This window comes from Schistocerca nitens, chromosome 2 (assembly GCF_023898315.1).
Source record: "Schistocerca nitens isolate TAMUIC-IGC-003100 chromosome 2, iqSchNite1.1, whole genome shotgun sequence".
Classification (NCBI taxonomy): domain Eukaryota; kingdom Metazoa; phylum Arthropoda; class Insecta; order Orthoptera; family Acrididae; genus Schistocerca; species Schistocerca nitens.
The window spans coordinates 505,337,407-505,364,899 of NC_064615.1; the positions used below are offsets into that span (position 1 = coordinate 505,337,407).

Sequence of the window (27,493 nt, forward strand, 5' to 3'; positions counted from 1 at the left end):
CCAACTGGTAGAGTTGGGCACCACATCTAGTGAGAATTTTGGCACATGTAGCTGCTTTACTCACGGCATGGAAGAGTCGCAGGTCCTAATTGTGGCTAAAGTCTGAAAGACAACTGTTCTTTGAATAATAACAAACTTCCATCAATGCAGAGTTTTTTATGTGGATTAATGCACAACAGGAAGCTGTACAAACTTTATTGACAATATTCCTCCTCTATTATTGGCACTGTTGTAACTGAAATGTAATATTCTCATAAGTAACAAAAAGCAATCTTTTGACAACAGTTCACTAACAATTGGAGTATTTAGAAGAACATCTCTGGTCCATTATTCGCTAATTTTCAGTTTTTTCACACGAGGCATCAGAAGACAAACAGCTATGACACAATACATTTCTCCACATCCAGCATCTTTCCACTTTGATATTCGAGAATGCACTGATTCTGGAGTATTCTCCTTGGTGAATAAATAAAACCGATTCGTTTCATCAGCTATTTATTTCATCAGTTCTTCTGTAAAGAATAACATGAAAACCGACGGAATACTTGGCTCATTCCCTATTTGACACACGTCCCAATAGCGTATCATCAAATGCATGATTAACTGGCCAAAAATCATTTTACTTCCAGTCAAATTTATCGCTAAGATGTGATTTCTTTGTAGGTGTTTCGCTATCAATTTCTGAATCTGAAGATTCAGAACAACTAACATCTCTTGTTGAAACACGAGACTGCATTGACATCCCTGCTGATGTGGACTGTTTATGAGTACAGGTTTCTGATTCTGTGGAAGAGCTATCACTTTCGTCAAAATCAAGTAGTTCGTCCTCACTGTCGCTCCTCGTGAGAATCTCCACGTTTTCTTCCTCAGTGCACCCACTATATCTTGCCATTTTCTTTGTAAAATACAGGATGTGAAGAATATTGAAGCATAGGCTCACAACAAACAAAGAATCAGATGACAAGCTAGCAGCTAAAACTGTGAAAAGCTACTCGTCAAAAGCAGTGAAGGGTTAAAATGCTCCTTTGCATGCATCTTGTAGGAAAGTTGTGGTAGAACATAAATAATTTAGGAGTAAAGACAACCACTCATCAGAAAGCTTAAGTGCTGAGTCATCGACAGGAACACACAAAACTTGCAGTTTGGTAGATGGCCTAAGGTGCGGTGGAGGGGTGTCAGTTGGGTGAGGGAGAGAGATGGGAGACAAGAGGAGGGATTAAGGCTGGGTAATCAGCAGCTCGTAAGCAAGCAGCCTGTTTGTTGGCTGGGAATACAGGAGGGAGGGGTGGCAGATGCAGGGGCTAGGCATGTGGGGAAGGGTGTCGGAGCCAGTGAGGAGCAGTGCACAATGAAGGTGACACTGAGATGTGTTGTTGGGAGGGGGTGACAAAACAGAGAAAGGGAAAACTTGGGTGGAGGATATGGTGATGAGGCAAGGAGGGTTACAGGAGCGAAAGATTTGTTGCAAGATTATTGCCCACCTGCTTAGTTAAAAAAATAACTAGTGCTGGTGGAATGGATCCAGATGGTCTGGAATGTGAAGCAGCCAATGAAACTGAGCATATTGTGCCCAGATGCGTGTTTTGCTGCTAGGTGATCAACTTCTTTGTTCTTGGCCATAGTTTGGTGGTGACCATTTGTTCTGGTGGACACCTTGTTGGTTTTCATACTGGCATAAAAAGCTGTGCAGGGATTGCAAAAGAGCTGGCATGTGATTTGAGTGCTTTCACAGATGGCCCTGTCTCTGATGAGGTAGGATAAGCCTGTGGCACAAAATGGAATAGGGAGTACTGAGTTGGTGGATTGGGGCTGTTGTCTTGTACCTGGGTCTTCCATGGGGATATTATCCTTGTGGCAATGAGTTGGGATTGGGAATGTCACAGGGATGGAGTAGGATATTGTAGAAGTTGGGTGGGTGATGGAATGCCACTTTAGGATGAGTGAGAAGGATCTTGGGTAGGATGTCCCTAATTTCAGGGTGAAGGATATGATTCAGTTGTTCCATTATAGGGTGATGAGTGGAGCATGCCTTTGTAGCTGATTCTTGGAGGTGGTGATAGGATTAGGCATAACCCCCCCCTCTCCCCTCCAACCTAGTCTGCGTACAGATTTCCCCTGCCATATTCTCAAACAACCCCAATCCCCACACAACATCTGATAATTAGGTATGAAGGAGTACTGCATCCCTCGTCACTCAGTATCAGCCTGGACTCAAACAACCGTATCCTTTACCAGCTCTTTGATTATCTATCACCATGCCCTAAATGAGGGACACACTACCCAATATGCTTCCCACCTCTCCCGGAGTGGTGTTTCGTCACCCACCCAACCTAAACGTCCTCGTCCAGCCTTACGTCACTCTCACTGCCAATCACTTGCCACAAAAATGATATAACTTTGCAACTGGGAACAATATGCTCAGATTCAATTCCCTCTTCACAACTCAGGCCTCTGGAGTTTTCTTTCCACCACCAGCTTTTCCAAACTATGCAGATGAAAGTTATCTTTGTAACACACCCGTCACTCGTATAACCCTCCTGGCCTTGATCTCCATAACCCATTGTCCCCACATCTTCGTTCCAACAGTTTCCCCTTCCTCTGTCCTCCCATACCATCCCAATTCACATATCCATGTCACTTTCATCATGAGACACTCCCCACTGGCTCTGACACCCTTGCCCAACATGCCTAGCCCGTGCACCTGCCATGCCTCTTTCCAACATTCTTAGCCAACAAACTGGCTGCATTCCTCTGATCTACTGTCTACCCACTCCTAACCACTCTTCCTGTCTTCTGCCCCTCTACCCTCTACCCATTCTACCCAACAAAATCCCCATCCCACCCTACTCCACCTGCCAAACTGTAATCCAGTTCAGGTTTTTCAACATTTTCTGTCCTCCTTTGTATACATTTGATACACCCTGTTTGTCCTATTTGGTAGGGTCCCACACGCTTCAACAATATTCTAGGGTATGTCACAAGAGTGTTAGGAGAATAATCTCTTTGTAGACTGACAGCTTTTTAAGTATCCTGTCAATGAACAGAAGTCTGCCACCTGTTTTACGCGAGAATGAGTCTATGTGATAATTCTAAGTCATATCCATCCCCCCCCCCCCAAAAAAAATTATTACACTGAGATATTTGCAGGAGGTATGATTCCAAATGCAACTCGTTGATATTGTAGTCATGTTTTTCTGTTTTGTGAAATGCGCAATTGTACATTTCTGAAATTTTGGAGCAAGAAGTCATTTTTCCACCATTTTGAGTCCTTATGAAGATTTGAAAATATTTGTGCAGCTTTTTTTCACATAATGCTTCTTCACGGATTACTGCATTATCTACAAACAACCTGGGGTAGCTATTAATTTTGTCTTCAGTGTCATTAACTTACAACATGAGTGGCATTGGTCTCAATAGTTCCGTAGGGCATGTAACTACATTACTGAAGCTTGTCCATCTAAGAACTGTGCTGTGTTGTCTCTACTAATAAATTCTCAATCTAGAGACATTTTTTTTATACCCATTCGATCATATGCTAATTAATAAATGCTGATGTGTTACTAAGAAATCCATGCTGGTTGGCATGGAGAAGGTCATTTCTTCAATATACTTCAATATATTTGAGCTCAGAATATCTTGTAATATTCTACCACAGATTGATGTAATGATATTGAATAGTAGTACTGTGGACGAATTTCTTGTAGCTGTGCATAGCTTCTGCCTTGTCAGTCCAGTTCATCCCTGGTCTGGTGGTGACTTTACTCTCTAGCAGTACCAATTTACTAAAGTTTTTTGTCTGTATGTCTGGTGGATTTATTTGAGTCTTTTCTAAACCCTTTTTGACCTGCTGGGTCCAGGGGTACGGTTTTGAGCTGTCGCAATTTTGTGACTGTGTCTTGGGTGTTGGATGTCTAAATACACCCATAAAATTTCAATTTGGTTTGATAAAAAGGGCCTGTTGAGCAAAGGAAATGCACATCATCTTGCAGTCCATGAAGGAAAGTGTGATCTGTCTGTTCCCTGAGTGCTTTGTATTTTAATGTTATTTTTAAAGTGGATATTTGTTCTACACAACTTTGACCAGTATGAAAGCTGGCTTGGTATTCGCCAATATCTCCATGTTTTATTTCAGATGTACTATGTTACACTTTCTGTGTAAGTTTCTTTATAGTGCCTTTATACCATGGACAGTACTTCTTACAACCAGCTGTCCTACAATGTTCATATCTGTCCCGTGCCTGGTCAACTATTGCTAGAGCCACAGTTCATCTACATGCTCCTGCCCAAAGCTACATGTTCTTCTCTGAGATATGACACTACTGTCTATTTATCTAGTTTACTGAACATTTAAGTCTTCCTCCTTGATTTAATTGCCCTTTGTACTTTAATAATCTATGTTGCTATAACTGCCTCATGATCACTGATACCAGTTTCAATGTGGACATCTTCAAAGAGGGCAGATCTATTTGTTCCCATACATCTAATATCTGAACTACCTGTTCTAAATAAATCTTGCAGAAAGTACAGTTACTATTTTTCAGAATGTTGTGACACACCCACCACTTCTAAAACTGTAATTATTCCATCCCATCAGGTGGATGATTACTGTCTCTTCTAATGAAGACAGTATGATTTATTTTGTTACGGAGCACAAAGGCTCTTCTCATATTAACCTTCCATTCAGCTTTGTTTGCTGTTTACTTTATTTGCAAATAAGTTTTGTTGGCTGAGGTTTTCTCCAAAGTTATCAGTTACTTGGGGATGACTGGTGGACGATACAAGGACCCAGTTATATCTTTATGCCCATTCTCGTATTAAATCTTGCACAAATGATCTCATTTTATTTACTAACCAATGGATTGAGTTTCTTGTATATTGCGATGAATACACTACCTTCACTTTTCATTCACCTACCCATTTGCTATGCACTCATTCTCTGATTTACTCAAAAATCTCACAGTTTTAGGTTTTACCTAGTATTATGTGAGCTGTACTAATTTTTAGGACCACTTCAAATTCTGCGACCTTGCTGCCAGTATTTTAGCAGCTGATGACTGGTATTTAAATAGTCTCATTTGGGGTAGGGGCATTACTTTGAGCCTTACAATAATACTTTGAAGGACAATACTGTTATTATCTGGACTAGATGAAAGTCACCTAATTAAAAAAGAAAGAAACCCTTGTACATACCACACACACTAATCAGCTGCCTGGTTAGTAGCCTCTGATATGAAGTGCATCCTTTTGCCACTTATAAAGACCCTATGGTTTTGAACCACATAGTGCAAATCTGGGAAGTTACAACCTAGATTGTCACATAATCCTCAAAGTCTCTGGTTCAGGCCTTTTATTCCACTAAGAACCAGGGGGATACAAACAGTTTGAGGAACAATGTCGCAGATAGTTTTGTTGAAATTCTGTGAGCAAAGCTGGCCTTCTCAACCTTTTTGCCACTGGCTGTAAAAATCCAAAAATGACCTTGGAGCATCAATAAAATCTCAATTTAAAAGTCATGTCATTTTGAATAAAACACTTGAGCTTTCAATAACTCTCACTGCCACTGTCTTCAGGAGCTGAAATCACTGACTATATTTCAACTCCTGATGACGATGGCAGAGACAGATATCGAAAGCCCAAGTGTTTTATTCAAAGCAGCGGGCTTGTAAAGTGAGATTTTACAGATGCATACCACCACGAAAGACTTTGAGGATACATGACCTTGGAGCCCAGGTGACAGGCATCGTTTCTTGTGTGCACCACAATCTACAGCTAGTTGCACCTTGTTCTGTAAATGGCTTCCACAACAGCATCTTTAAACCTGCTGAATGAGACCTCATGTGAGTGCACTATGTGATCATTCTTATTCCTTACAGTAATTTCCCTAGTGGGTGCCATTAATTGCCATATGTTGAACTGCTGACAATCAACAAGCTGTTAACCTCTTGTGGTTACATCCCCTTGACATGGAACACAGCAGGCTTCCAAACATGTGAAGTGTATCATATCGGCTCAGTTCCAATTTCAATGGGAAAGAGCACCTCAATCTTGTTGATTAGAGAGATATATGTAGATGTATTAGATTTACAACAGCAATGCCAAATTATTCAACAGAACATGCAGGATGCCTTACAACCAACAAGTATGCTTGCTCTAAACTTAAAGGATAATTGTAGGGCCATCTAACAGTACTCTCAAACCACGTGCACCTTATCCAGAATATAAACGCATATTCGCCATTATTTTTAACTTATGGGGCAACAGGGTACCATTATGATGTAAAAATGAATTTATGATCATGAGAGGGCATTCAAGCAGCACAGCAAGCTTACAAGTTTTCTGTCATTTGTTGGTGTATTCGACTTCTGGAAAGGTATTCCCACTGTGTGTTTCATATGAGCTGCTCCATTAATTTTTACAGCTGTTCCTACTCCCTTTCTCCTATCTATACTCCTGTAAGCTATATGAGAACACACTGACCTTTTCGAGATGTTGTGAGGCTCTGGCAGCTACTGTGAAGATTACATCACGAGTGTTGTCTGATCTGCTTCCACGGATAATCTCTTCCTGAGAGACACCTTTCTCCATCATAACATCTTGTGGTAATGGTGGTGCTAGTCTTCTCTCAGCACAATGAGGTACCGAACGAACCATGTTGGTAAGACCCTGTGCTTTTCCTAAGTGACTAGCAGCATGATCAGCATGAATGTTTTTAATGCCTGAAGAAAAAAACAAATAGTCAGCAGATTGTTCTAAGTGAAGGAGATTTTCATACTCATTTGAAAACTGATTCATAAAATGCAACAACATTAAATGACTTTTCCTTTAAAAAAAAAGGAACAGCAGCATGCTTTGTGCAGTGTAATATGTATTTGTGTTATACTGGTTATAAGATTTGAAAACTGAATTGTATCCTCACTGTGCACCACACTCTGTCAATGCACCGACTGGTCTTTTTCTCTTCCCTGCTCCGCCATAGCCTCCTGATGCTGCACATGGCAGCCATGTCCTGCCACCATCAACCACAGCATGCTCTGCCAGGTAGCACTCACTTCTCTCCTCCCACCGATGCCCTACCCCACTCTGGATTGCTGCCTCTGTTCGATTCAATTGCACTCTGGATGGAGATAGCACTGTGTGCATGAAATGTGCTTGCCTGTTGCTTTGAATGAGTATGTGTGTTTCCTTTCTGAATGGGGCTTTGGCTAAAAGCTCAATGTTTAACAGTCTTTTCACTGTGCCTGTCTGCAACTCACCTTGTCATCTTTATGTCCAGCAGCAATCTATCCTTTTCATAATATTGTTCATAGTCAGACCTGGACTTTCCATTGTTTCATTTTGTCTAACGGCTTTCCTTTCATCCCACAACCCAGTGATGTTTTCCTTTGTTACTATTCTCTAAAGCATTACTCTACTCAAGCATCCATTCTTCCCTGCAGTTTTTCATCACCTTCCAAATTGCACACGCTCTGACATCTGAGCCACACTGAATCAACAGTCTCGACCGTGCATGACACTGCTACATGACCGTGCAGATTGTTGGTAAGAATCTCACGCTCATTCTTCCACTAATAATTATAATTTTTCCTATTGATCACATTTCCTCCATCATCCTCACATATTTTCACAAATTATTTTCCACACCTACCTGTGCCACATGCATTTGTGAACCTCGACTTAACCAATACACCCTCCCCCCCCCCCCCCCCCCACCCACCCTCTCTCTCACTTCCCTTATCCCAACATGTACATACTCCCATATCCCATTGCTTCCATCCTTTCTTCTCCATTTTTTAAAACATGTTTGTTCGTTTTTGTACATATTTTTATTCATCTTCTTCTGTTATCTGGATCGCATCTCAATCATTTAACACTTCCATTTGCCCATTTTCTACATCATTTCCGATTTCCCTAATGCCAAAGTGGACCCCTGCTCCATCTTTTGGTTCAGGAAAATATCCCTTTCCCTGGCTAAAATGCAGCAGCACATCCTGTTCTTTAAATCCTGCCTAAAACACAGAGTCTGTCCAACAACCTAACTATAAAAATTTCTTTCTCTGGATCCTACCCCTCCTTTCACAATGACCATCACTTTTTCAGATTCCATCAGCCCGTCCCTCATAAATCTGGTTCTCTCCATTGTACAGGCATCCTAGAACCACCTCTGCAAGATACTGCAACTGTGCACTCCCTACTACACACATCATGTCTCTTGAAACTGAATCCCTTGCACTCTAGCATCTAGAAGAGCTTTCCAGACAACACCACCTTAAGTATCCACCCTGTCAACATCCTACTCCTGCCTTGAGGCACCACTATCTAACTCTTATCTTACAGTGTTGCTCCTTGCAACCCTCTCATAGCACCCAGACCCTACCTGGCTGACCTTTCCAACTTGCCACAACCCCAAAACTCCCAACCAATACTCCACTAAATTGAGAGCCAAAACAATCCCAGAACATAGTTGTCAATGTTTCCACCAAAATCCGCAATCTCACAGAAGTTTCAGCCCTCACTTTCAGCCTAATTTAACCATGTTGAACTGGTCAAAGACCTACTCTCCTCCCAATCCCCGCAATGGAAACACTTCATCACCACCAACCCCTCCCACCAAAGCCAACCTGGTCACAACACTGAACCACGCCTCTCTCATTTTCTACTACTCTCCAATTGTGATCCCCCACCTCTCCCACCTAAACACCCCATGATCACCTTACAGACTTCCTTACCTCCAACCTGGCTCACCATGCTTCCCCACGTTCCTCCCTAAGAACACCAACCTTTCAGCAGACAAAAGGACAGCCATACACAGCCCCAAAACAGATTCTGATCTAATCATCATACTTACAGACAAATGTTCCACTACTATAGTTGTGAATCACAGTGACTACCAGGTGGAAGGCCTCTGCCAATTGTCTGACTCCTCCACCTACGAAGTCTGCCATAGAGTTCCTACCTCAGAATTTCAATGTAAGCTCCAGTTCCTACTTAAAGCCTTAGGCTCTTCCCAGAACCTCTCTCTTGAACCCATTTCTCTTCTCACTTCCTGTGACACCCTGCACACCCACCTTCTACACGTTCCCCACAATCCACAAACCCAACAATCCTGTACACCCCATTGTAGCTGGTTATTGTGCTCCCACTGAAAGAATATGGGCTTTCGCAGGCCAACACCTCCAACCAACTGCCCAGAATCTAGCCTCAAACATCAAAGATACCAACCACATCCTTCACTTTCTCTCCATCATCTCCCCCCCCCCCCCCTTGACCCTCTGGATCTTTACTCATCGCTGTTGACACTACTTCTCTATACACCAACATTGCTCATGCCCATGGTCTTGTTGATCTCTCCCAACATTCTTCAGACTCCAAACCCACTACCCTATTCCTCAAACACCTTACCAACTTTATCCTAACATACAACACTTCTCCTTTGGAGGGAAGGTACACACATGAACCCACAGCACAGCCATGGGCACCTGCATGGCACCCTCTCATGCCAATCTGTTTACGGGCCAACACGAGGAAACCTAACTAGCCTCCCAAAATCCCAAACATCTTTCTGGTTCATTAATGATATCTGCATGATCTAGACTCAGGGCCAAGACACCCTATCTTCATTCCTTCACAATTCAACACCTGCTCTTCCATCTGCTTCAGCTGGTCCTCCTCCAACCCAGTATGTCCTCCCTGGGCATTGACTACCTCTTCTCTGATGTCTCCATCACACGTCTGTCCACCTTAAACCCCTCAACCTTTAATTATCTATCATCATCGCCTGAAACGAGTGACATTCTACCCATGATCCTTTCGACTCCTCCTAAAGTGGTGTTTTGATGCCCACCCAACTACATTGACATCCTGGTCTATACTATGCCAACTCCTTGCCACAAGGATCACATACCTGTGGAAGACTCAGATGCAAGACCTGCCCAATTTCCCCCCCCCCCCCCCCCCCTGCCCCTCAGAACCACGTATTCCAGTCTTGTCACAGGGTTTCCTACCCAATTAGAGGCCAGGCCACCTGGGAAATGAGTCATGACATGTACCACCTCTACCCCTGCTGCAATCATTTTACCACTTTTTACATTGGTATGACAACTGACCAGATGTCCACCATGACAAATGGCCACCGCCAAACAGTGGCCAAGAGCAAAGTGGAAGTCTTGTTGGTACAACATGCAGCTGAACATAACATGCTTCATTTCAGTGGCTACTTCACAACACAGGCCATCTGGATCTTCCCCTCCACCACCAACTTTTCTGAACTGCACAAATGGGACTTATCTTTAAAACACATTCTGCACTAGTGAAATTATCCCATCCTCAACCTACTGTAACTTACTGCCCCCACAACTTCCACCAAACAGTTTGTCCTCTCTCTCCCACTTCCTTCCAATTCACACCCTCTTACACATATTGTCCACACCTCTCTACCAATGCACCCACTGATCTTCCCCCTTTACCGCCCCTCTCCTTTTCTGCTCCCTGTTCTCCTCCCCCTTCCTCCCCGCCCCCACAAGCTCCTGAAGCTGTGCATGGCAGCCTTGTCCTGCGGCCATTTAGTCCCCACATGATCTGCCTGGCTGCACTGACATCTCTACCCCTATCAGTACCCTGCTACCCCTCCTCCTCCTCCATCCCGCTCTGGATTCCTGCTTCCACTTGACACAGCTACATTCTGTCTGGAGCAGCCAGAGGTGATGCTCACGTGTGTGTGTGTGTGTGTGTGTGTGTGTGTGTGTGTGTGTGCGCGCGCACACGGTTTTTTTCTTTTCTCCTTTCTGAAGAAGGCTTTGACCAAAAGTTCTTTTCATTGTGCCTGTCTGCAACTCAACATGTCATCTTAATGGTGAGTAGTGATCTATCCTTTTCACAATATTGTTGCAGTTTAATGTTCCAAAAATATTAAATCTTTTTAGTTATTTTGTTGAAACAAATACAATCTCATTTTCAATACTGAGTTGACAAATATTGGAACAGATAATGTGAAATTAACATTTTGTTAACAACATACAGCGAAAATAAATTATGGTATTTAAAAGCATACAAAAGCCACAGAAAGAAAAAAATACAATAAGCTATCATTTAGTTGATGATTTAATTTGTATACATAAAATTAATTTTAAATTGTATACATGGATAATATTAACATATTTTTATATTTTAACAGTGCTGAGGATACGTTCAAGATGACAAAAACAAATTTAATTGACGATGGGAGTTCAACATAAAAGCTCCCAGGGGTGAGCAAGTCTAATTTTCCCCTAGCGCCTCATATAGAATAATGGTGGTGCAAGCGTAAACTGACGGACTTAGCTATTTAATCGTATACTTTTCATCTCTTATTTTTCACTTCGGCCTGATGCCATGAATACAGATTGTGTGTCATAACTTATCTGAGTGTAGCATCCCTGTCTAGGCAATAGTAGAACTACTTTCATTTCAAAGTTTACATACATAAAATTCAAATTCACAAAAGTATTGGATACTTTACTGTCTAACTGCTACTGTCACCTAGCTTGTCACATCCATTATGCACTGTTATTTAAATATGCCATAATGTTTTTTTTTTGCATCAAAGCATAGAGAAATTACAGCTTATATGTATTACCATTACCATTATTATTATTATTATTATTATTATTATTATTATTATTATTATCATTATTATTATTAAAAAAAAAAAAAACGAGCGAGGTGGCGCAGTGGTTAGCACACTGGACTCGCATTCGGGAGGACGACGGTTCAATCCCGTCTCCGGCCATCCTGATTTAGGTTTTCCGTGATTTCCCTAAATCGTTTCAGGCAAATGCCGGGATGGTTCCTTTGAAAGGGCACGGCCGATTTCCTTCCCAATCCTTCCCTAACCCGAGCTTGCGCTCCGTCTTTAATGACCTCGTTGTCGACGGGACGTTAAACACTAGCCACCACCACCACCACATTATAAAAAGAATGAACCTCTATCACTAGCAAATTCAGCAGAGGATAAAATATGTATTAAGTATTGTGGTCATGCAAAATTTCAGAGTTTCATGGCAAGAGTCAATTTCCATAAAATTCTTCTGGATTGTACACCAAGGCACATAAAATGATGCACCACTGCTGCAAATGTCTTTCATCAGTGTGTGTAGTACGTCTAGGGAAACTCTACTTCAGTTTAATATATTGTCCCTACCCGGCCTCTGTAATTCCTTAAAAGGAGTGCAAATAAAAATATGTCATGGAATACAAGGTAAGATTAATTGTGATAACCAAGCAGCAAATATTTCCAATGACAGAGTGTGGAAAGAACAATATTATGAAAAGGACACATTGCTACCAACTGTATAAAGATGTTGAATCCCAGACATGCACATCAAAAAGACTGCTCTACATTTAAGCTTTCAGCCAAAACGCCTTCTTCTGAAGTAAAAAACACACACACATTCTCACAAGCACAACTCCCACACATGACTGCTGTCTCTGGTTGGTGGGACCAGACATGTGGGGGAGTGCATTTTCCATCTGCAGGCAGTGGCAGTGCAGCATATTTTGGTGATGCGAAGGCAGTGACCTCTAGTGTATTGCTTGAATATTTTTTCTCGTTCATCGTGCTGTGCAGTTGATGTGGAGCATTCTGCAGTATTGCCAACACATACTATTTGCACTTTGAACTTGTTGCTTGCTGTAGTGTAAACACAGCAAGTTTTGTGGAAGCATGTATATACACACAAGTTTGCTTCACATGTTGTAATATTTATACCAATTAATATGAAATAAAGTTAATCTTGCTGTGATTTCAGTGTTTCTCTGTCCCAGAAATGTGTTACATTTATAACAATCTGTCTGCTGTCACAATGAATTAAACACCATTGAGGAATGCAACAAAGATGAACAACTGTCCACTGAACACGTCCTGTTAATTGTGGTGCTGCACATAGCAAATGGAGTAGCCTGTGTTGGCTGCAGTTGGTAGAGTCATGATACATTCTGGATTCTGTCGACAGTTTCCAAGCAGAACTATTGTAAGTAAAATTAATGCATGGATGTGAAGTGTGTACGAGGTTTAACTATATAAATTAAACCTAAGTGGAAGCCATGGTCAGTCCATTTGCTATACACAATTACATCAGCCATTCTTTGGAACAAGTCACCAAGTAAGCTTGTTATTTCATTCTATATGCTAGAACCCCTGATTAGTGTTACATCACCGTACAATACAGCTATTGGCTGCAGGTGGAAAACAAACATCCAAGTCATCATAATCTGGCAATTTTCACCGTATTTCATTTCATGACACAATGTGGGCTGTAGATATTTGCTATTTCCCAGGCAATCATAAAATGAAAGAACTATCAAAACCAAGTGCTTTACGATATAATTTTTGGCAGCAGTGTGTTCAGAAATGGCTCAATTACCTCGTATATCATTAGCAAAAGTGATAGTCTTTTCAATTACATACCTTACAGTATTACAAAAGGCAAAACCCACTTTTTTTCCTAACAGGTCTAGAACATGATGTAAAATTTTGAAATTTCTTTCTTGTTTGTTTGCAACTTTGAGATTTGGATGTTATGAGTGTTGGTAAAATTGCTGCCTAGGAGGAGGAGAATGAAATTCTCACGCCTACTTTTGATTTATAGCTCCTGTGTGTGTTGATACTTTATAATCCAGTACTTTAGGAATTTTGAATGTTTCGTAGGCTAACGTCTGTAAACCTACTACAAGTGTTAGTGTGGTGGGCTGACTGTGAGCCAGTAACAGCTGACTAGCTGGAAATAACTGTCTTTTCCTCTATTCTGACTGAGCATATTCTTCGACACTCAGTGCCTGAATTTAAAAGGCTGATGATCGATGTTGCTGCTGAGTACAGTAAATCAGAAATACACGCAAAAAAGATGAGTCCGAGTTATAAGTGGCACATGGAAAGATACTGGCTCGGTCCAGAACACTTCGTGTCGGTTGACCTGTTTTTCCATTGCAACCTAGCAGTAGTTGTATCATAACTTCGCGATGAAGCTAAACGTTGCGAGTTGTGTTGGCAATGCTGATTGTGGATTACGTCAGCATTTCCTCTTTCATGTTTCCCCTCTCCATAAAACTGAGGAATTTTTGGCATTGATCTTTAGGGTTTTATCAGGAGTTATGAATTTATGGTGTAGAATCATGAAAACTATAAATCACAGAACATAAAATCAAAGTTCCATTTTACTGCTACAAAATAAAATGAACTAATTTTGAAAGGACAATGATGGATAACTTGATAATGACAAAGCCTAAACTGCAATAGTGTATCCAGATAACTAAAAGTCAAATGGTGAACTTTTTTTCTAAACAATCTTATCTACCAACTAGGATCACGTTGACAACTTCAGTTCCTCTTCTTCCTTTGTTGTTGTTTCCTATTTTTCCAGTACCCCCTCATTTTCTCCCCATGAAGTCTCTTCCTTTCTTCTGTCCACGTTGTTCCTGATTTTTTTAATTTCTTCTGCGTTGAAAGCCTTCCAAATTTAGTATTTTATTTTTAAAACAGTTTCTTTCTGCTATTTCTGATTATTTGATGTTGTTTCTTTCTAGACCTTTCCTTACTTCTGTAATCCATGCTATTGTCGATTTCTTCTTCCAGAAATATAAGTGTATGTACATTTCTTGTTGCAAATATTTTTGGTCACACCATATGCTCTTTCCATTTTGTTAATTCTTACATCTATTGCAGATTTTTCTAGTCTATTCTGTTGTATATTTTCTCCGAGATATTTAAATTTATATGATCACTCTACTTTACCTATTTGTGTTTCTATGAATTTTGGCGCTTTTCTTTGTGTTTGTCATGAATTTTATTTTTTCCGCTGAAATTTTGAGACCAGTTCTGTTTGCTATTTTTTCCAGAAGGTTTATTTGAATAACTGCTTCTGTCCGGTTTTCTGAAAGAACTGCAAAATCATCCGCAAAAGCCAAGCAGTTTACCTTAATTCCATTTGTTTTCCTTCCTTGAGTTATTGGCTCAATCTTGTGATTTTTTAGCTCCGAATTCTAGATACTAACAATTTTTTCTAGAACACAATTAAACAGGCTAGAACACAATTAAACAGTAAAGGTGATAAACCATGACCTTGTCTAACACCAGTTTTTATTTCAAATGCCTGATATACTTCTCCCATAAATTTGACTTTAGATATTATACCTATTAGTGTTTCACAAATTATATTTGCTTATTTTGATTAACACAAAAATCTCTAATGACCTTATCTATTGTTTCTCTGCCTACACAATCAAATGCTTTCTTGAAATCAATAAATGACACTATTATTGGTTTGGTGGTTAACATTCTATGGCGAATTATTGACTAACTTGAAAATTTGTTCTGTACAGGATCTTCTCTTTTGAAAACCACCCTGATATTCTCCCAGTTGTTTGTTTAAAGTGTCTACCACTCTGTTCAGGAGAATGTTTGATAATATTTTGTATGCCACTGCAGAAGTGACACTCCTCTGTAATTATTGACATTTTGTTTGTCTACCTTTTTATGTAACAGGTGGATTAATGCTGTTTTCCATTCAACTGGAATCTTTTCATTTTTCCAAATGTTCTCAAAAAGTAGCTGTAGATCCTTTATGATTTTTGATTTTGACCACTTCAATAATTCTGCTGTAATTGAGTCTTCACCACTTGCTTTATTATTTTTGAGTGTTTTGATGGCTTCAGGAATTTCTAACTTTGTAGATGGGAAATCTTCCTCTAGGATTTGAAGTGTCACTGGAAATTCTAATTTATTTATGGGAACTGGAGAGTTTAACAGCTTTTCAAAAAATTTTGCAAAAATGTCATAATTATCTTTGTTATTTAATCCCATTTTGCCATTTTCATGTTTGAAACAGATACTTGCCACCTGATATCCTTTAAGTATGTGTTTAAAAGTTTGGTAAAAATTTCTAGTATTATTTTTGGTGAACTTTTCTTCTGTTTCAATAAGCTGAGAATTTTCAAAGTGTCATTTGATTTTCCAGATTATTTTTCATGCTTCTTTTCTTTGTTGTCTGAATTGTTCAAGGTCTTCCTCTTTTTTCGAACATCTCCATTTTCCACATTTTGGAGCTCTTTGTATTAGTGTTTCTTCACATTCCTCATTCCACCATGTCTTCTTTTTATTCTTGGCCAATCCTAAAGTTTTCTCTGCTGCTTGAGTTATTTGCATATGGAGTTCATGCCAATCACCTTCTTTACTTGTCTCAATTTCTTCTCTATATTTTTCTATATTTCCTCTTGTAATATTAGCTGTAGTGGTGTTGTATCTGATCACTTCCTTGGTCACCTTTTTAGTTTTACATGGGAGAAATTTTATTTTTTAATGATCTGAATCGAATTCCCCATTTCTGACTATTTTAACATTCATTATTTCCATGATATACCTTTTCGATATAGCTACGTGATCCAGTTGAAATTCTCCTAGGTTTGGATTTGGATGTCTCCGAGTTTTGGCTTTTCTTGGTAGTTTGCAGAAATGTGTGGACACTAGTTTTAACTGGAGCATTTTACGCATATTGATCAGTCTTTCACCATTTCTGTTTGTTCTTGAGTGTGCTGGATATTCACCTACAATAGTTCTAAATTTCTTTTCCCTCCCAATTTGTGCAGTGAAGTCACCAGGAAGTATTTTAATGTTCTTTTTAGGTAAGATAGAAATTTCAGATTCTAAAAGATCCCAGAATTGATTTACTTTCTCCAGATTTCTTCTGTTGTCAGCATTTATAGGTGCATTGCAGTTTATGAGGGTGCAACTTTTATTGAAAACATTATCATTTAGATGTATTTTTATCCATGCTGGAACAAGTGAACTCTGCGGCTGTTAATGATTAGTGGTGAATAACTCAATCAGCCACAGATACTTTTAAAATGCTTTATATCAATTCCATAAACGGTTTTGGGCTATCATGTCCATCTTCAGATGGTTAATGTTTCAGATCACATTACAATTTTCAACAACAGCATGTTGTCTGCTCCTGCTCTGGACAAGAATATTTGGATATTTAGCACCACTTTATATGTGGTTTCGATAGCAAAAAAAGTTGCTAATGATTCTGCGTTATTCTAAATCAATGCAAGTTCATTAAATTTACATGCTAATGTAAAATAGTAGCTTACATCTTCAGATATTTCTAGGATTCTTTAATTTGCAGGTAATAGGCTCCTATGTAAAAGATACCAACCATTTCTTCCACCAACTCTCCACAGTTCCTGTTCCTTTACCACATGGTGCCATCCTCATCACTACTGATGCCACCTCCATATGCACTAACATCCATAATGCCCATGACCTTGCCACTACTGAACGCTACCTTTCCCAGTCCCCAACAGATTCCAACCTACATCATCACTCCTTGTCACCATGACAAACCACACCCTCACTCACCATTACTTCTCCTTTGAAGGCATCGCCTATTAAGAAATCCAGGATACAGCAATGGGCACCTACATGGCACCATCCTATGCCAAACTATTCATGGGTCATCTAGAGGAATCCTTCCTAACCACCCAAAACCCAAACCCCTCACCTGATTGAGATTCGCTGATGACACCTTTGTGATCTGGATCAAGGGTGAGAACACCCTATCCACATTCCTCCAGAACCTCAACACCTTTTGCCCCATTCACTTCACCTGGTACTCTTCAACCCAACAAGCCATCTTCCTTGATATTGGCCTCCACCTCAAAGATGGCTACCTCATTACCATAGTCCACATCAAATCTCCCAGCCACCAGCAATGCCTCCACTTTGACAGGTGCCACCCATTCCATACCAAGAAGTCCCTTCCATACAGCTTAGCCACTGTGGCTGTCACATCTGTAGTGACAAGCAGTCCCTCTTGAAACATACCAAGGGTCTCATTCAGGCTTCCACAGACCACGATTACCCTCCTCACATTGTACAGAAAGATATCGCCTGCACCTTATATTTCCAGTCACCTAACACCTCCCAAAGTCCCATCGTATGGCCACAGAGAACCATTTACCTAGTGAACCAGTACCACCCAGGACTGGAGCAACTGAATCACATTCTCCTCCAGGGTTTCAGTTACCTCTCAAAGTGCCCTGAAATGAAAAATTTCCTAAAATTTCCGAGCCCTACACAATACCCTAGTCAATCCCTACACAACCCCTGCTCCCAACTTCTTACCTCATGGCCCATATCCCTGCAATAGACCTAGATGCGTAGACCGGTCCCATACATCCTCGCACTACCACCTACTCCAGTCCCGTCACAAACACATCTATCCTATCAACGGCAGGGCTGCCTGCGAAACCCGTCATGTGATTCACAAGCTAAGCTGCAACCGTTGTGCTCTGTTCTATGTGGGCATGATAACAGACAAGCTTTCTGTCCACACGAATGGTCACCAACAAACTGTGGCCAAGAAACAACTAGGCCACTCAGTTGCTGAGCACCCTGCCCAACACAACATTGTTCATCACAGCATGCCCCATCTGGATCATTCATTCCCACACAAGCTCTTCTGAACTGCACAGGTGGTAACTCTCCCTGCAATATATCCTAAGTTCCCATAACCCTCCTGGCCTCAGCCTTCATTAGTCATTGTCCTACACCCACCTATTCCCTTCCCTCTTCCCACTCCAGCACTTCACAGCACACCCACTGTCTTTTTCTTTCTCTCCTTTTCCACAGCACCCCCCACCCCCACCCCTGCTCTCCATCTAACCTCCCAACTGCACCTAGCTGCCCTACCCTCTTCTCCACCTCATACTGGTATCCTCCTACAAGCAGCACTTTACCATTCCGCATCACTACCCTGCTATCCCTTCCCCTCCCCACTCCAGCCTCCTCCTTACCCCCCCACCACCCAGATTGCTTCTCCCTTCATGCACTGCGGCCTACAGTATGGCCTTGGCAGCAAGAGACTGTGTTCATGTGTGTGTGAGGTGCGTTTGCACGAGTGTTTTTGTGTGTATGTTGTCTAATTCAGACAAAGGCCTTTCTGATCGAAAGCTTATTTGTTTGACCATCTTTTTGTTTGCCTATCTGTCACTCAACATCTCCACTATATGGTAAGTAGCAGTAATATTTTCGGATTTCAAAATTTTGTTTTTTGGTTTCACTGTTCATCCAATTGCCCCACATTACCATGCCTCAAACAGTGTAGGAAAGCCATTGGCATCCACAACAGTCATCTTGGAATGGATAAATACAGGTCCTGTATGGTTTCCAAGGGTATCTTCTAACATTTTTCCTTCAAAATAGTGGCAAGGATGTGGAAGTGGACAGTGATCACCCGCCCTTCTCTCCAAGAAAGTAGACCACACAGATTCAATAATACTGAGATCTGTTGACTGTGGTGGCCAGGGAAGATGCATCAATTCATCCTCATGCCCACAAAACCAGTCCTGGACTATGCAATCTGTGTGAACAGGGACCCTGTCATCTTTGAATACAGCATCATCATTCGGGAACAAACACCTTACCATGGGATGGACCTGATCAGTCAAAATAGTCGCATAATTCTTGGCAGTAACACCACGATAATGGCTGTTGAGATCACTACTAAACCTCCACCATGTTTTACTCTTGGGTCGTAAACTCACAGCGTGAAACAAAATTCATCATAGTCCAGGTCTTATGGAGCTCCCTTTGTGTTGTTTTCCTGCTGATAGGCAATGACTTTTTGAAGCTGTAGTCCTCTTATTTTTTGACACAATCCTCTTCAATGACCATCTGTCATAATCACTCAGAACACACTTTTGTCCATGTTGTGACTTAGTGGATGATGTTTTTCCACTTTCCCTGTTGTTGTTGTTGTTGTTGTTGTTGTTGTTGTCCTCAGTCCTGAGACTGGTTTGATGCAGCTCTGCATGATACTCTATCCTGTGCAAGCTTCTTCGTCGTTGTTGTTGTTGTTGTTGTTGTTGTTGTTGTTGTTGTTGTGGTCTTCAGTCCTGAGACTGGTTTGATGCAGCTCTGCATGATACTCTATCCTGTGCAAGCTTCTTCATCTCCCAATACCTACTGCAGCCTACATCCTTCTGAATTTGCTTAGTGTATTCATCTCTTGGTCTCCCTCTACGATTTTTACCCTCCATGCTGCCCTCCAGTACTAAATTGGCGATCCCTTGATGCCTCAGAACATGTTCTACCAACCGATCCCTTCTTCTAGTCAAGTTGTGCCACGAACTCCTCTTCTCCCCTATTCTATTCAATACCTCCTCATTAGTTATGTGATCTACCCATCTAATCTTCAGCATTCTTCTGTAGCACCACATTTCAAAAGTTTCTATTCTCTTCTTGTCCAAACTATTTATCGCCCATGTTTCACTTCCATACATGGCTACACTCCATACAAATACTTTCAGAAATGACTTCCTGACACTTAAAGCAATACTCAATGTTAACAAATTTCTCTTCTTCAGAAACGCTTTCCTTGCCATTGCCATCTACATTTTATATCCTCTCTACTTCGACCACCATCAGTTATTTTGCTCCCCAAATAGCAAAACTCATTTACTAATTTAAGTGTCTCATTTCCTAATCTAATTCCCGCAGCATCACCCGACTTAATTCGACTACATTCCATTATCCTCGTTTTGCCTTTGTTGATGTTCATCTTATACCCTCCTTTCAAGACACTGTCCATTCCGTTCAACTGCTCTTCCAAGTCCTTTGCTGTCTCTGACAGAATTACAATGTCATTGGCGAACCTAAAAGTTTTTATTTCTTCTCCATGGATTTTAATACCTACTCCGAACTTTTCTTTTGTTTCCTTTACTGCTTGCTCAATATACAGATTGAATAGCTTTGGGGAGAGGCTACAACCCTGTCTCACCCCCTTCCCAACCACTGCTTCCCTTTCATGTCCCTCGACTCTTATAATTGCCATCTGGTTTCTGTACAAATTTCCCTATATGTGGTACTAATCTTCAATTTTGTGCCTCTTGAAACACCTAACACTTCGGCTACCTTAGTTACGGAAGTGCCCACCATATGAGCACTAAAAATTTGCACACAGTCAAATTCACTTCAATCCAATGCACTCAGAACACAGAATACTGTTCTGACCAATACTGACACTTGCAAACATATTAAAGACATCGATAGGTGCCGTTCATGGTCAGATACAACAGCACAGCCTGCAGGCTTGGATAGCACCTGCATTTATGTTCAAGCTTGCATTTCTCATAGTGTTTCCATATCTTTGTCCAACCCTGTATCTCAAAGCACAAAAAAAATTAGCATTTCACATATAGTATGTAGATATGACATAATGATGTAAGGCACCATAGTCCTGTAATGGGAAGTCCTGCTTGGAATGAAAACAATTACTGACAGCACATATCATCACTATCTTAAGAAAACATGGTTAGGTTAGGTTAGTTTTGTTTAACGTCCCGTCGACAACGAGGTCATTAGAGACGGAGCGCAAGCTCGGGTTAGGGAAGGATGGGGAAGGAAATCGGCCGTGCCCTTTCAAAGGAACCATCCCGGCATTTGCCTGAAACGATTTAGGGAAATCACGGAAAACCTAAATCAGGATGGCTGGAGACGGGATTGAACCGTCGTCCTCCCGAATGCGAGTCCAGTGTGCTAACCACTGCGCCACCTCGCTCGGTCTTAAGAAAACATGATGAATAAAGGACAGAAATATTATGAAGTTGTAACTAGTGTGAATTTTTGAAGTTTCTATCTTCATGAATGCAATGAGTGAATTACAAAAATTTCTACTGAATGTAGACTAGACATTTCAAAAGTAAAAATGGGTACAAAAAAATTTATTGCTTGTTCCACAAAGTCTTAAGGAACACTAGCTCTAACCTAGTTAACCATAATGGGAACACATTGCTAGTTTTTCTCAATAGCAAGAGAGTCATACATATCTCATTTAGTTAGGTGCAGCTTGCTGACAGACACAGAACCAAAATTAGCACATTATAGAGCCTGTAAAAATATCTTATTCAATGTGCCCCCTTACACTCAGAGCTTTGCTGCTACTAAATGGCATAGTATCAATGTAACATTATGTGATAGGCTAATATTCTGTCCAGTTAGTTGTAGAATTCAGTGACAAACCTGAGAAGAACACAAAAGTGTCCCCCTTTAAATAACAGATTTTAACTGAAAACATTTGAGACGGAAAAGTCATCTAATATGTGCACTACAACCAAATTTCAATTGGGTATTCAGCTGGTGCACTTAATATATTTAACAGTTCTTAACACAGCAATGAACTTCCACAAACAGTCTGTTACAGGAAATAGGAACTTTCTATTGAACGGACAAGTTTTCAGTGTATTTCAGTGTAACACTAAGCAAATTAATTTGGAAGGAATGTATTTATTTAATAAAATAAATTTTATCTTCAATGTTGGGTCTCAGTCATTTATGGCATTGAAGCAGAGATTTTTTTAACACACATGCCTACCCAGTGCTTCCAGAAGCATATAGTATACTGGAGATGTTGATTCTTCTGCATATGACTCCATTTCATCAAGACTCAGAAATGAAGTAGAAAAATGGTTGGAGCGTGCCAATATGAGCCGTTTCAGGTGCCTTTTAGATAATGTATGCCTCTTGATAGCCTACAACAAAAGTTTTCCTGAATTAAAATGTTGTACATAAATTTTCTTTCACATTCGCTGTGTAATATAAAGAAAGGAAGATCATAGTTTAATGCCCTGTCAACAACATAGTTATTAGTGATGATGCCCAAACTTGCACTGGAATGGATGGGAAAGCAAACTGGCAGTGTTTGTTTCAAAGGAAACATCCCAGAATTTGTCTTTGGAAATTTAAGGGAACCATGGAACCTAAACCTTAAGGGCCAGATAGGTTTTTGAGCCCTATTCTCTCAAATTTACGTACAGTGTCTTACCACAGTGCCATCTAGCTTTGCCACATAGATATTAACTGAAATGTGAATTAAGGAAACTATAATAAAGAAGAAAATGTGCCAAACCATCAATATAAACATTTGTTAATGAGTTCAGTTGGGCACTTAAAACAGTCTCAGTTTAAATCTAATACCGTTAGAGATTGAGAGCCATTCTCAAACAAAATCTGTATTAATCTTTTATATAAAAGCAATTACAATGGTTTCAAATACAGTGTCTTTAATCTCACATCTGTCATAGAACTACATGGGTGGAAAAAAAAATTAAGAATGTCATGGTTTACAAGCAATACAATGAATAAAAATAACCATTCACTGTTTCCTATACACGATCTTTCCAGTCTTATATGAAGGTTATGATTTGGAAGATGTATACACAATACGGACAGCATTTACTGTTTGATACACTGACGATTTATCACAGAGTTATTATGGAAACAGAGCAATGAAAGTGTTGGTAGAGGGAGAAAAAGTCAAACTAGGCAGGTTTTTGTGGCCAGTATTTGCATTCTTTGTGATTTTTGTTTTATGGTCATTAGACCTTGGTGCAAGCCATAGTTCTCTGCCTATTGTTTCATCCTCCAATGCTGGAGACGTCATCAGAGACTATCAAGATCCAAACAGCAGTAGCAAATTGAAACAAGCTCATAAAGCCGAACTGTTAATACATATCATCATAATAGAGCAAAAGGGGAACATGGATAAATATTGAAGGATGTGTCCGAATCTTCTCTGGGTGTTGTACAAGTTCGTAGATGGTTTAGGGGAAAGTGTGTGATGTGGAAAAGCTGCAGACAAACACCAGTGACCATACAACAGTTCTTCATTAACTTATTCAGCTCAAACAGTCTTAAGTGTGCTCTGTTTTCTGGCATGGTCAGGTACTCCTTCGTAACATTCAGTGTTGTAACTACAGGTGATGGTTTATGGTGAAAGGAGTGCATGCGCTGCCTGGGAGGTAGTGCTGAGCTGGTGTTTCAAGTATGCCACCTGAGATAATTTGACACGGCCATGCTTCATTCACAGGCAGCCACATTCTTCTCTACTGCAGAAGGTCTCGATGTCGCAGCAGCATGGTAATGGCATTGCCCAGAGTCGAAGTCTGGACCAATGCTGAAGAGCAGGGATGCCTGTCCAAGCTGGGCCAGATAGTAGCCCCAGTGGCAGAGTTAAGGCAATGGGTTCAACTGACACAGGTTGGGCATCACATACTGCACAGCTGGTTGCAGTTACATACTGCCGTTCCCTCCTGATTTCATGGGAACATCAGTGTTTTGGGTCATGTCAATTGTTCAGGGCTGGGCAACAACCCTGTTGTTGTAATCAGCTACAATAACTTCTGCAGGCTAGCCTGGTGTAGTCTGTCAACACATTGGAATTGTTAAGCTGCTGAACACGCATTCCACTTGTGAACGCCTGACTTTGTCTTGACCAGATTCTGACTTGGCAATGCACTACTGGTTCCAAGTCTCATTTAATAACTTTTAACCTTTACAATAATGTTATCAGACCAATGGCCAAGATCACAGAGTTCACTAATTTGTGTTGTTAAGCTTGTGGTGGAGAAGAGTTGATGCTGTTTATTTTATTTAGCGTTAAAGCCCACAACTTGTCCAGTTTCAATCCTCCTCCTCTTCTATTACATTATCTTTGTGTTTTCAGATTTCTAAGGTCTCTCTGTACATCCTAGCATAGTAATTACTTTGAACAGGAAAAATAACCTATGGTTAAATTATTGTTCTGTACCTTCCTTTCATGTGGATGTGTTTCTAGGACTGTAGTGTTTTTACAACATTGCAGAGCACTTTGGAATGTTTGTAGTTTTTTGGGAATTCAGTGTACCTGCTTGATTTGCCTAGTTAAACTGTGTGGCTAATCTGTACTTTTGCATCTTACTTTGTAGTGTTTCCCTCTGACTGCTGAACATTTGTCTGGGGATCAATGGCACAAAATGTGGAGACAGTTTTCAAATTGCAGAAAATGGCTGTAAAAATATTAACTAACTGCACTAGTCAGGTTCATTGCAAAAAATTGGATACCCATACCATACCAAGTGAGTACATCTCCCAAGCTACTGTTAAAACATTACTACGTATTTCACTAACAGATCTATACATAAACTTATTCCACTAACAGGTCTATACATAATCAATAAATAGAAGCCAGATTAGATTTACAGTACCAAGGAAAACTAACAAAAAATTCACAACAGCACTTTATTACAAATAGCTCAAGGACACGTCCTGGAGGCATCAGTAGGTATCCAGTATGGAATGATGCGGTACAAAAATGTGTTCGATATTGTAAGTTATCTGGTGCAAATCATGTACAATCAAAAGAATGTTGAACAATAGGGACCAACCAAATACAGTGCAGTTGTTAAGACACTGACCTTATATTCAGGTAGATGGAGTTTGGACTGTTGGTTGGGTGATTGGTTGGTTTAAAAGAGGTCATTGGTCCCTTGTTCCTAATAAAACAATGCCACAAGTGTGAGAATAAAACGGACGAGACATATAACACAAAACGGAAAGAAAGGAAAAACATAACAAAGGACAGGCAACAAACACTAAAAGGAACAAAAGAGGACAAGAAAACAACAGAGAGGTGCTAGAAACAGAAGAGAGTAAAACAGTGGCTGGCCAACAATGAGAATAAAAAGGAAAAGCCAGCCACTCTGTAACACATTAAAACTTCCACCCTAAAAGCACTAGGGTTGAGGACACAGAGGGTCAAAGGACATGCGCTAAAACCTACATAGAAGTATACAACCCTCTCTCACAGATAAAACATAAAGCTAAAGCTACTGCTGAGGCATCATCGCCCAGCACCGAAGGTAGGGAGCTGGGAAAGTTACAGGTCCATCAAAGAGCGGCTAAAAGTGGGCAGTCCAGCAAGAGGTGGATGATTGACATTTGGGAGCCACAGCAACACAGAGGAGGGTCCTCGCAATGGGATTGGTAACCATGCATTAGCCTTGTATGGCCAATGCAGAGCCTGCAGAGGACAACTGATTCCCTGTGAGAAACAGCATAGAAGACTTCCACACATCTGTCGTCTTCTTAATGACACGCAGCTTGTTGTGCGTACTGTTACACCATTCTGTCTCCCAAAGCCTGACAACCCTGCAGCATAAGACAGAACGCAGGTCAGCTTCGGAGATGCCCATCTCCAAAAGCTGTTCCCATGTCGCCTGTTTGGCCAGCCTGTCGCCAAGTCCATTGCCTGGGATTCTGATGTGTCCTGGGGTCCACACAAATGCCACTGAATGATGGGACCGTTCCAGGGCATACATGGGCTCCTGGATGGACACTACCAGAGGATGGCAAGGGTAGCACTGGTTGATAGTTTTTAGGCTGCTCAATGAGTCAGTACACAGGAAAAATGACACGCCAGGGCATGAGCAGATGTGCTCAAGAGCACAAGATATGGCCACCAGCTCTACAGTGAAAACACTGCAGCCATCTGCAAGGAGTGCTATTCAGTATGTCCTCCACGAACACACGCGAAGCCTATGTGACATCAGCCATCGAGACGTCGGTATAAACCACATCACGGAACACGTCAAGAATTGAGAGGAAGTGGCAGCGGAGAGCGGTTGGGTTAATGAGTCCTTAGGACCATACAAAAAGTCCAGACGAAGCTGCAGCCGAGGCGTGCACCATGGAGGTGTACATGAATGGACCGCAAGTAGAGGTGGTAAAAGGGAAGGACTTCAGTTCGAAAAGAAGGGACTGCACGCGTACCACAATTGTTAGCCACGACATGGGCCGCTGACACAGGAGACGGACCACCACGGGCGGGAAAAGGAGACAGTAATTTGGATGCTCAGGAGAATTATGAATGTGTTCAGCATAACTGGTGAGCAGTTGTGCACGTCTGATCTGCAATGGAGGGTCCCCTGCCTCCACCAATACGCTGGTCACTGGACTCGTCCTAAAGCTCCTGTCGCTCGTCGAATCCCGCAGTGATGCACAGGGTCGAGTAAATGCAACGCTGAGGGCACTGCCGAACCATAAACCACACTCCCATAGTCAATTTGGGATTGGACAAGGGCTCTGTAGAGCTGCAGCAGCGTAGAGCGATCTGCACCCCAATTGGTGTTGCTCAGGGAACAGAGGGCATTGAGGTGCTGCCAGCACTTCTGATTAAGCTGACGAAGATGAGGAAGCCACATCAATTGAGCGTCGAAAACCAACCCTAAGAATCAATACATCCCACTACAGTGAGTGGACTGTCATGAAGGTAAAGTTCTGGGTCCAGGTGAATGGTACAAGGCCGACAGAAGTGCATGAGACACGACTTTGCGGCTGAAAACTGGAAGCTGTGGGCTACAGCCCATGACTGCACTTTGTGGACGGCTCCCTGTAGGTGCCATTCAGCAACACCAGTACTCGAGCAGCAGTATAAAACGCAGAAGTCGTCTGCATACAGAGAAGGTGACATGGAGGGCCTAACAGCTGCTACTAGACCATTAATGGCCACTAGAAATAGAGAGATACTCAATAGAGAGCCCTGTGGGACTCCATTCTCTTGGATAAGGATGGGACTATGGGAGGCACCAATTTGGACATGGAAAGTATGGAGCTACAGGAAGTTTTGGATAAAAATTGGGAGCAGGC

General features: G+C 41.2%; 1 protein-coding gene across 4 annotated transcripts in view; it reads right to left on the reverse strand.

Annotated features, from left to right (window-relative positions):
• Positions 1-27,493, reverse strand: part of LOC126236479 (NADH dehydrogenase (ubiquinone) complex I, assembly factor 6) — an 81,551-nt gene that overhangs the window by 40,680 nt on the left and 13,378 nt on the right. For all 4 annotated transcript variants that reach the window (XR_007544921.1, XM_049945819.1, XM_049945820.1 and 1 more), the window contains exons 3-4: positions 22,404-22,560; positions 6,478-6,716 (exon numbers count right to left, since the gene is read on the reverse strand). Coding sequence is in view for 3 of the 4 variants with exons in the window: in XM_049945819.1 (XP_049801776.1) it covers positions 6,478-6,716; positions 22,404-22,560 (396 nt within the window). In the remaining variant the exon portion in view is untranslated. The remainder of the gene's footprint in view (positions 1-6,477; positions 6,717-22,403; positions 22,561-27,493) is intronic.